The sequence below is a fragment of the Cyprinus carpio genome, chromosome A15 (assembly GCF_018340385.1).
Source record: "Cyprinus carpio isolate SPL01 chromosome A15, ASM1834038v1, whole genome shotgun sequence".
In the NCBI taxonomy this organism is placed as follows: Eukaryota; Metazoa; Chordata; class Actinopteri; order Cypriniformes; family Cyprinidae; genus Cyprinus; species Cyprinus carpio.
The window spans coordinates 8,113,076-8,125,135 of record NC_056586.1 but is presented as its reverse complement, the minus strand read 5'-3'; the positions used below and the strand labels follow the sequence as shown (position 1 = coordinate 8,125,135).

The window sequence follows — 12,060 nt, the reverse complement described above, 5'->3', positions numbered from 1 at the left end:
ATATTTTAAGGCTCACTTACTGTGTGCACTGAAAGAATTTGAATGCTCTGTGATTATAATTTAGTCATTTTTACAGTTTTAAACACTTTTAAACTTTTTTTTTTTGTCTCCAAGGTCATTGACTGCTGAGCCACTATAATGAATCTCTGAATCTATACCTTTTTAACCCCTTTGCATCTCTAAACTCCACTTACATGCTTCATTGAACTGGCAATAAAGACCATTAAAGGCTACATATGTGCCACACTCTGACTCATCTTTTGTGTGTGTGTGTGTGTGTCTGTGTAGACAGAGAGAAATATTATTTGCATGCTTGCCTTGATTAGATTGTTTAAATGTGGAGCTGAACATGTGAAGAAGACAGTAGCTGAACAACATTTTTGGCCCAGGTTTTAGTAGACCACACACGAAAGTAGGGGCATTTTTGAGAATAATGGATTTCTGAAAGTAGTAAAGTAACATTATGTTTATCAGTAGGAAACAAGCTTAAAATTTCAACCCTGGTACCTTTTTTTTTATTTTTTTATTTTTATTTTTTTACAGTAAATGGTTGATGAAAAATAGATATTTTAGGAAATATCAGCATTAAATTCTCTTTCTAAAATGTACATTTATTTCTTTATTTAATTTTGGTAATTATTTGTTTGTTTGATTGCACTAGCAGGTGCTTTTATCCAAAGTGTCTTACGTGTATTAATGTACTCAGTGTATGCTTTTCATTTGATCAATTAATGCACACCCTAAAAATAGAAATCTGCAACCCATGCTAACATCATTCTCTACTGTTTGATGTACAGGAATGCATCACCCACATTACCATCATAACTCCCTTCTAAACTAGCATTAAATACTGTATACAAATACCTTGTGCAACTATCAAACTGTCAACCAAACTGTCGCTTTATCACAATGTTCACCATTTTAAAAAATCTTACAGATATTTAATATAATGTAACCTTTTCGTAACAGATTTTTAATTTTTTTTTTCATAGAATGGCTATAAAATGCATGCATGTTGTTTGTGAAAAGATGACATTTACTCACACGTTGTGAATATCAAACTCTCTTCTGTGCTCACTGTGGCTTACCCTGGTTGGTTTAATAATAGTTAGGTGTTGTTCTATGGCTGCTGAAATGAATAAAGGAAGATTCTGTTTGATGTGCAGTTATAGCTGCCATCAGCGCTCCCCCCTCTCTCTTTATTACAGGAGCCTGTAATATTGCTGGATATTAAAAATATACATCAACTAAGCTGTTATGGGAATACCATTTAGAGACCCTCTTGCCTGCAGCCCCTCTCATGCTGACTGCAAGACTTTAAATGAGATTATACACACTCTTTTGGATGTGTACTAAGGAGAATTTCTAAGAACTGTGGACTCACCATATTGGGACTATTTTTCCACATTGCATTCAATGTCAATGTCTTCTGCAACATTGTGTGAAATGCATTGGTTAAAAAAAAAAAAAAAAAAAAAAAAAAAAATTTTTTTTTTAAAAGCTACAACAATAAGAATCCATAAATAAAAGTCCCTTTTTTTTGCAATAATGTGTACAGAGCTACCAAGTTTGTTGGCTGTAAGCCACACTTCATTATCATTTCACTACACTACCCATAATCTTGAAAAGATATCCATCAATCAGAAAAGGCACTGTTACCATGGAAACTGAAATTACTCCCACTCCTATAAAGCACTGCACACTATGATACATCATTTTAATTTAGCAGTTAAATATAGGCCTTTTCAAATCAAAAATGTTAACAATAACAATAAAAAATATTTTTTTAAATTTAAAAGAATAGGAGAGTCCAGACCACAACTATAATGATAAAGGCACAAAGGAACAATATAGTTGGAATTACTTAATTTTTATTATTTTTAGCTGATGATTGATAAAAACATTGATAACCAATCAGAATCCATCCTGCTTTAAAGAGCTAGATCATTTATTTATTCTAAGCGTGTGCTTATAATAAACTGAGGGCCCTATCATACACCCGGAACAAGGCATGGCGCAAGTGTTTTTGCTAGTTCTACTTGTTGTAGTTTTAATTAGTTCTTATTTTGCCGTATTGTTTAGATTTGTTTTGCTTCAGCGCCAATTTGTGCGCCCATGGGTGTGCAGGTCTAAAAAAGGGGGTGTGTTCAGGCGCATTGTTGGCGCATTGCTATTTTGAGGAATTGAAAATAGACTGCACCATAGAACAACTCAAACCTGGTCTAAAGTCTGGCGCAATATTTTTTCTTTGCTATTTAAAGAGCGTGTTAGTGATATGCGGCTATAGTCGGGTGCACAACATGCATACACTTTGCTTATTACACACACAGAGACATGCAGCAGCACACAAACATTTAAAAAAATTACATTCCGCCATTTAAATAGCGAATCTGCTATGGCATGAGTGCAACTGGCTTTTAAAGGGGGTGTGTGATGAGAGATTGGTTTATTGCACGTTAAGCCCAAAAAACACCCATTGCTCATTAAGAGAATAGGGACAACCCATTTAGACCATGCACCCGGGCGCGCCAACCGTTTTTCTGTCGTTAAACTAGCAAAAGTGGATTCAGACACGCCCTGAGTGCACCTGCACCGTGCACTTTAGACCATGTGCTTAGATCTTTAAAATAAGGTCCAGAATGTTCTTGTGCATTGATATGGAAACTGGTATAATTATCTGTATTTTATTTATCTTTATAGTTATCACCAATACTATCACTACTATAGTTATCACTACTATAGTTATTGCTAAAGAGCAATAACATTTAGAGAAGGCGGAGGGATATTTTCATTTTTTTTATATATGGCGTACTTAAAATTCATAGCTGTCATGCAAAATAAATCAGCGTTCTCGTATGGTGCTGCTGCTCAGAGCTTGTGAGTGAATAAGAGATGAGAGTTAAACGTTCACAGGCCTGACTCTGACACTTTCCATCATGTCAGCTTCCGCCACTTCACACCACACTAAACGACTCTCAGAGGCCGGGCATGGAAAGACTGCATGTGTGCGCCCCTTTTTCTTTTCCTCTCTGTCTGTCTGTATGTCTGTTCTTGAACAGTTAATGCTGTGGGAGGACCATACAAAATCACATATCGCAGTATGAGTTATTACACCCAATATATTTTTGCTGCAAATTCAACCAAAAAATGCCCAACTGGGTGTTTGTGAGAGAACTGCAGGTGGTCTGAGAGTTGATAGAAAGCTAATAATGAAATCAAATGTTAAATTTAAATAAATGTGGCTGCACAATTCATTGAATTAAATCTAAGATAGTGATATGGCATATGGTGATTATCAAATTAAATGCTGCAAATTAATTAAATAAGTGTAATGTTGTTCATTTTATAATTAGATTTGATGTACAGTATCTCATTTGATTATTTGCTATTTTTAATTGGAACCTAATGGACACAAACCAAAATCAAAAGACTTAAAAAAAACAATACTGTCACGCCCCTGGACTCATTGTGTTGTGTTTTCCCTACCCAGGTGTGCCATGTTCCCTTAAATTAGACATTCCTTGAACCTTTGTCTTCTCAATTAACCTTATTTACAAAAGCCCCAGTCTTTTCAGTTTGTGTTTGTCAGTTATACTTGTTGAATGTCCTCCTTGTTCTCTGTTTTCTGTGGATTATTAAAGACTATTGTTCGTATTACTCCAGTGACTCCTCGTTCCTCATTCCTCTCCTATGAATTGTGACAGAATAACCAACCCCAACAGTTAAAATTGCGTGTTTTTATTCCTGTTGTGTGTGCCACATAGATCCCTTCACTCACCCCAAATACCTCCTCCTCCTGCAGGAGTAGGGGGAGAAATTGCTCAGGGCCCATACTAGACTGTTCATATGTTCTGGCAAGCCTAACCAACTACCCAGACGACACGCTCTGTCCCTTCTACGATGCCAGTTTGACCATCACGCACAGAGCGCCATCGTCCAAGGATGGTCCCCGAGCAAATTTCACCACCTTTGTGGAGTGGACATTGGCGAGAAATGCATCTCTGTTCCAAGCCGGTTCCCAGGAGCTAGTCGCCAGTGCCACTCCAGACCCAGAGCCCAGCCCACCATCTCCCCGATGCGCGGATACGCATGCCCGAGTCCACCGCTGATTGAGAGCCAGAGCCCGTCACAACCGATGAGCCATCTCTAGAGAGAGTGACAGAGCTGAGGATCACTGCGTAGCCAGAGGCCGTGATGTCAGACCAGGTGTGTGAGCCAGCTACACCGCCTGCCACGAGGGAGAAAGCCTCGGCTCGTTGACCCGTCGGCTCCACCATGGCTCCTAGCTCCCTCCTCTCCGTCGTGGTCCGGCAGTGCACAAGCTCCACCTGGCTCCCTCATCCCTCAGGCTCCACCTTAGTCTGGTGTCGACCATCCTGCACCTCAGGACTCCACTCCTCTGGCTTCGCCTCATCCTTCTGTCTCTCTGGCTCCATCAATCTCCTTCATCCCCTCGGCTCCACCTCAGTCCTCTGTCGCTCCGGCTCCTCCGCGGCCTCCCGGATCTCCGCGTCATTTGCCGGTTCCATCGGCTCCGCCTAGGACCTCCGGATCCTCCCCGTCACCCTGGCTCTTTGGATCTCCATCTCCACCTCTGGCTCCTCCACCATCTGCTTCGCCACCGTTGGTCGGCCCCCTGGAGTCAGCGGCCACTCTTCCTCCATGGCTCCTCCCTCCGTCAGCTCCACTGTGAACCGATGTTATGGCTGTGGCCTGGGTCCAGCTGGACTCCTCCTGCTCTGGGTTCCTCCTGGCTCCTCCCTCCATTGTCTCCCCCATGGACTCTGCTCCCCCCTCCCCGGTGGAGTTGTTATGGCGCAAGACGTGCCTTTCAGGAGGGGGGAGTAATGTCACACCCCTGGACTCATTGTGTTGTGTTTTCCCTCCCCCAGGTGTGCCATGTTCCTTTTAATTGTTCATTCCTTGCACCTGTGTCTTCCCAATTATCCTGTATTCAAAAGCCCCAGTCCTTTCAGTTTGCGTTTGTCGATTATACTTGTTGAATGTCCTCCTTGTTCTCTGTTTCCTGTGGATTATTAAAGACTATTGTTCATGTTACTCCGGCGACTCCTCGTTCCTCTCCTGTGAATTGTGACAAATACAAATATAATTATAAATCAGATCATTCTGATTTCAAATTGTGCTTGGTTTGATAGAAAATCTATTTTAAATTTACAAATAAACAAAGTATTTTGGATTTTGGAAAAATGTACATCAAGGGAATCATTATGATGCAAATGAATAAGAAATATTATAACCTCTGCAATCAAAGTGAAAGCAGTACATACTGTACTAAATAAATTGTAATTTTTTTCATTAATTGTCGATTTTTCATTTAAAAAATTAGTTTTTTAATAAACATGCAAAAAAAGAAGCAAGTTAAACTTTTAGTTATACCCCTTTATAACAAGGTCTTCCTTGTCATATTTTTTTTGGGACATCTTGGTCTATATTTTTACATTTCTATATAACTTAACTAACGTAAAGAGGTTCTGATATCCGGTTGATACATACTTACCATCACAAAGTATATTCTGTACGATCATATGGTCCAAACCTAGAGCATGCTGATTTTCAGAGTTTTATTCACATTCCTACTTCACCTGTGTTAGTATTGCTGAGCGAAACAAGCAGAAGGATCTATATGAATAATCGAAGTGTGCTCATCATTTAATCATAGCCATGCCTGCCAGGAAAGAGAGAGAGAGAGAGACAGATCCCTCACAGTGCTTCAGGGTAACAAGGTTTTCAGGGGTGAGACAGGCCTGAGCATGGTCTCGCGCCTCTTTTCATTTCTGCGCTTGCAGTGTGAACTTCTCACCAGTGAACAGCTCAGTTTGCTGTCAGCACAGTTACTTCATATGAGGAGATCCGATAACAGTTTGATTGGAAATAAAACTTTTTGAAGAAAGACACTAATGGACCAGCAGCTTTGAAACAATGTGTACTGTGAAAAGCGCTATACAAATAAATTTGAATTGAATTTGAATTAATGATCAGGTGTTATATCAAGGTCTTTTAAGACCCAAAATGAATGATGATTTTAGACCAAATTAGTTGTCCACAAGGTTTATCACAGGTCCGGTCATTTATTTTAAGAGTGTGTGATCCAGATCTACATGTTTGCATTTTATTCCGCTGTGACCATTGTTATACATGGACATGTTTTGTTTGTGATGAGCTGGCCATGTAATATAACCTGTGTGCATTGACTTCAATTTCGCAACAACCTCACAATGCAAGTCAGCTGTCTGTGCTAAAAGTTGTGTTGGCCTTAAGTTGATAGTAAATTTATGCAAATAAAACCAGTTAAATAGTGATAATTAGCTTTCCATTATTTATATATATATATATATATATATATATATATATATATATATATATATATATATATATATATATATATATATATATATATGTGAATTTAAGAATTTTTTAGCATTTGTTATGTTCCCTTTTTGCCTTAATTACTTTGAACTGGGGTGTATTCTAGAAAGCAGGGTTAACTTTCCGTCACACATGCTCTGAACTCTTGGTTGATTAACCCAAAACTTGCTTACTTGTGGTACAGTATGCTGGTTCCAAAAACGCGTCTGAGAGTAAGCTCAGTCAACTCAGAATATGTTCACAGTTAACACACAAGACGTTCTCAACAGAGCTACGAATCGACGAGTCACTATGGAAATGGACGCAAAAAGCGCACCATTGTGCTTCTTCCATCTTTTTTTGTTCAGTGGCCATTTACAGACCTAGTGCATATCGCCTAAATGGTGGTTGCACAATAATTTTTCAATCTTGTTTGATTGATTGATTGATTATATTCTGTCACACCCTCTGGAGTCTCATCAGTAAGTCACACATGCACTGATAGCTCTGAAGTAAACTAACCCTGAAACTTAACCTTGTCACATGCACTTTTAGTTCTCTGGTATAAAGTTGCTGTGACAAATTACATGTACTGAAACTTACCTCCGTTTTTGGAACCGAATGCTGAGTTTATCCGCTTACCCACATACCCAGGTATAGGTATGTAACCTCACATAACCTGCTTTCTGGAATACTTCCCTGGCACTCACTCCACAAGTTTGTGCTAAACATGATGTTCCATAATATCCCAGCATGATTTGAAATCATTGCAGAGAGCATCGTTTGAGTTTCATTGGAAATAAGGAAAACAATTATATAAAGGATTTTGCACACTGGCAGTGTCACACATTTGTTTATTTAGATCTAGCAAAAGTGAATTTGCAAATGCTCCATTGTCATTTTCCATCATAACTTTTCTTTCATATACATTTTTTATTGATAAATCAGTTTGTTTCTCAGTGAATATAATATAAAAATGCTGTGTATATAATATATTGTATATTATGTTCACATTAAAGTCATTAGAATTAGAAAAGAAAAGAAAAGAAAAGAAAAGAAAAGAAAAGAAAAGAAAAGAAAAGAAAGGGAAAGGAAAAGAAAAGGAAAAAGAAAAGAAAAAAAAAGAAAAATAAAAAAAAAAAAGAAAAGAAAAGAAAAGAAAAGAAAAGAAAAGAAAAGAAAAGAAAAGAAAATGTTTTATGGGAGATGTATTTCTGTGCTGTGCATGTGGCTGGGTCGTCACTGATGGTAAATATTATTCCATGCATAACATCACTCTGTTTCTCCTTCTCTTCAGTTCCTGCCATGATCACATCTTACCCCAACACCACACGAGCAGAACAGGGTCACATGACTGAGATGAGCTGCACTGCTCACGGTGAAAAGCCCATCAAGGTTCGCTGGGAGAAGGAATCTCATATCATCAACCCAGACATGAGCCGCTATGTGGTTACTGTAAAGGAAGTGGGAGATGAGGTCATATCCACCCTGCAGGTGAGCCAGACACCATCTACACTGAGAATGCAATCGTACGCCTCATTTCCAAGACACATATTCAGGGCTGCCCTGGACTAGCTGTTAGCGACCGATATCATTTTCTGTCAAAAATCATCCACCATTTTCCCACACTTATATTTGTTCTTGTTGTCAACATGAAACTTACAACTCATTTATACTACAGTATAATATGTGACATATTTCCAAGTGTTATTCACCAAGTGTTACATCAAACTCACTATAGGCTACAAGGAATATTAGAAGAACTACATAACTTCTTAACATACTGTAGTCAGGACAACCTATTTTCCATACAATTGTGTTTTCTCCATGAAACAGTTGAATGAAATAAAAGCCCTTGATACATAAAAATGAGATAGCCAAAAGCACTAAAATCAAGTGTGGTGATGGTTTCAAATGGCAATATATTAAAGTCTATAAAAAAGGAAAATTATAAGTAAATCAGCCAAACATTTTGCAGGACCTTGTATAATAATAAAATGACCCTGGAAGACAAAGGTACCTTGTCACATTTAAGTGTTTTGATAGTGTTTTGATAGTTTCAGTAAGTATTATTGTAAATGTCTGCAGATCTGTGCAACTTTTTTGTTTAACATTGCACAAAAGATTACTCATAAATCATGCTAGTCATTAGTAAGAGTGTGCAGAATTTTTTTTTTTTCTTTCTTTTTTCATGGTTGTGTGTTTTTTTTTTTTTTTTTTTTTTGCAATTTCATGAGAATATAATAATTCAAAAGACTTTACTTGACATACTCATAAATATCCAAATAAAATGATGAAACAATTTTAAAACAATTCTTATCCATGAATGAAGGAAATGTGAACAGCAAACTCCCATAGCAATTACCAATATCATTTACCTAAATGCCTTTATGTACTAGACAGATGTGTACTATTTGTGTCTCCACAGATCTTACATACTGTAAGAGAGGACTCTGGCTTTTTCTCTTGCATTGCTATCAACTCATATGGCGAAGATAAAGGAATCATTCAGTTGATTGTACAAGGTAAAGTTTCTGCTTTGTTCTTGTTTTAATTTGAACTGAAGATTGCATAAATGTTGCTTTTAAATTAAATGATAGTTTATCATTCTAATGTATATTAAGAATATATTCAATATAATAATGCATTTCGCATTAAGAATACATTCATTATATATATATATATATATGTGTATATATGTTTCATTGTCTAATCTCTAACAACATTGCTCCAAAGATCGTCCTGATCCTCCTGAAGTTGAGATCAGAGAGGTAAAGGACCGAACCATTGCACTTCGCTGGACAATGGGCTTTGATGGCAACAGCCATATTACAGGATATGACATCAACTATAAAAACAAATCATGTATGTGTGTGTCTCAAATAAATTATTGTAATTATTGCATTTCTATTCTTTAAGGCAAGAATTGTTCATAGCAATAGGTGTTTTATGCAGTCATATATTATGTGTTTCATCACTGCTAGAAGCTGGTGTTTATTGACCAGTCGGCATCTTGACTGGAACAATCTGTTTTATAAAAAAATACATACAAAATTAATATTTTGAGCTAATAAATCAGACTGAACGACCAGTGTTCAATTTTATTCACATAGGCTGAATTCTATTTATAGAATAGAATGATCTTTGCATTATCTTTGATTTATAGCATTATCACTTTGTATTGCTCTGTATTTCTTTAAGCTTCATGGGCCTCATCTCAAATGACCAAAGACGTCTCCCCTCAGCTGAATCAGGCCACCATCATTGAACTCCACCCTGCTTCCACCTACAACATCCGCATGTTTGCCAAAAACCAGATTGGCGAAAGCAGGCCAAGCAATGAGCTGACCATCACCACCGATGAAGCCCGTGAGTATTGCTACTCTTGAAATTTTGTGAGCCTCTGTGAGGTTTTTCTATAGTATTTTGTAGTATTAGACATTTTATTAGCTGTGTCGCCACCTAGTGGCTCAGTCTATTATTTTCTTTTCTGCATGTGATCAATCTAGCGCCTGATGGCGCTCCTCAAGATGTGCAGCTGGAAGCAATCTCATCCCAAAGCATCAAAGTCACATGGAAGGTAATACTGGGGAGCAACACGTAGATATGCAAAATTGGTATTTGTGCTGGTGAAATCATTTTGAAAAATATTTTGGGTTTAAGCTATTTCAACAGTAGTGACAATGTAGATTATCACAGAAATTTGTTTAACTTGTCCATTAAAGAAAAGGTAACACTTTATTTTACAAAATAGTGAAAATAGAGTAGAAAACTGGTGAGGAATGTGATGTTGAAACTGCCAAAGCAGTATGATAAATGCATCTAAAAAGTTTAAGTTTAAGGTAAGAAACTTTGCAAGATGTTAACGCTTCCATGTTAAATTCAGCAAAGTGGTCTGTGATGTCAAGACACAATTTCATGACATGGTTGTATGTGCCAACACTGTCATACAGTTTGTACATAACCCCAAATTATGTACTTTCCCATCACCAAAGTTGTACTTACTTTGGCAAATTGGAATGCAGATACAGTAGGTTTTTGAGGTTCGCTGATGTTACAATATCTATTCTGTTCTCTGTTCTATTCTTTCCAGCCCCCCCTCAAACACTTACAGAATGGTTTAATCCGAAGCTACCAAGTGTGTTATCGGGAGTTTGGGACAGGGGGCAGCCCACAATACAACACCATCAATGTGGACACCACAGGGGACATTGAAACCCTCACTTTGGATAATCTGAAGAAGTACACCCAGTATGAGGTGCGGGTGCAAGCAGCCAATCGAGCAGGCATGGGTCCCACCACGGAGGAAATCACCATCACCACGCTAGAGGATGGTTAGTCACTTTATGATTGTCACCTTTGTCATATTAGTACTTTGAAATTTAATTAATTTGTTTAAAAATAGTTGATGACATAGTAATGCACATACGTATTTTGATATTTTATGATAAATATCACACAGAGTATAGTAACTAACACAGTCTGTCCTGTTTTCCCTTTGCAGTGCCCAGTCGCCCACCTGAGAATGTTGTGACAACAGCTACCACCCCCGAGACCATCTCCCTGTCCTGGTCTGCTCTGCCTAAAGAAGCCCTCAACGGCATGCTGCTTGGATATCGTGTCATCTATTGGGCCAACCTACCTGATGGAGGTCAGGCAGGGTTATGACCTTCTCAGTTTCTGCTGAGAATTTCTTTCATTTATGCATAATTATGTAGCACACAGGTGTCAGGGGTAGGTGTAGGGGTAGGTTCAGGGTCAGTACCTTGTTATTACCCAGTTATTGTAATTGCTATAACAAGTACATAGAACAGTACAGGAATGTAAAAGAAAGAGTTTCCAAATAAAGTGCTTCCAAAAGTACTGTAGCAGTTTAGTGATGGAATCAGGTGATAATACCATAGTACTTTCCAAATTCATTCACTTTTGTATTTACATAGTGCTCCAAGGTACTTCAGAGAATAGTACTTTCCAAATTCATTCACTTTTGTATTTACATAGTGCTCCATTTTGTTTTTGAGTATTTATTTATTGTTATTCAGAGACTTTATTTATTATTATTATTATTAATTTTTTTTTTTATTATTATTCAATTCAGTTGCATTTCTGCCTGAGACCAGCAGAGGGCATGGTGGCCTTGTTGTAGGAGACAGAAAGTGAAGAAACAGTGGGCAGTAGGCCTGCCCTACAGTAGAAATACAATATTTATTGGACAAATTGTCTACATTTAGATTTACAGTCACTCATTCAGTAGATGCTTTTATCTGAAGTGACTTACAAAGCATTTTTCTGGATGAAGGTGTTACCACTTCTTTGAAAAGAATGTGGCTGTGCCTACTATGCACACTGTTTTTGTAATATGTATCGCATGCTATGGACAGTATGGAAATTCCCTGTATACATGAAATACCTGAATCCCAGTAGCAGGGAGCACCCAGCAGAAAGATCAGTAGCCATTGTCCAGGCTGCACTGCAGAGCCTTTAATAATTGAACTACAATAAGGCAATGATGTACAGATTCAAGTGTAAAAATAAAAATGGAGACTTAACAGTCTGTATATTGAAGTATTATACAGGACACAGGGACCTATGAATATGCAAAATGTAATCAACTGACCAATGCAATGACAGTGAGAGCTAACTCAAATGTATACGATTTTATGATAAAGGTGCACATATAAATATATTGTTAAG

General features: G+C 37.7%; 1 protein-coding gene across 1 annotated transcript in view; it reads left to right on the top strand.

Annotated features, from left to right (window-relative positions):
• The window catches only part of LOC109103454 (Down syndrome cell adhesion molecule homolog), a 127,953-nt gene that overhangs the window by 95,743 nt on the left and 20,150 nt on the right, over positions 1-12,060 (top strand). Inside the window, exons 12-18 of the mRNA XM_042770907.1 lie at positions 7,664-7,860; positions 8,795-8,891; positions 9,103-9,231; positions 9,568-9,735; positions 9,876-9,946; positions 10,460-10,700; positions 10,871-11,017. Of these exons, the coding sequence (XP_042626841.1) occupies positions 7,664-7,860; positions 8,795-8,891; positions 9,103-9,231; positions 9,568-9,735; positions 9,876-9,946; positions 10,460-10,700; positions 10,871-11,017 (1,050 nt within the window). The remainder of the gene's footprint in view (positions 1-7,663; positions 7,861-8,794; positions 8,892-9,102; positions 9,232-9,567; positions 9,736-9,875; positions 9,947-10,459; positions 10,701-10,870; positions 11,018-12,060) is intronic.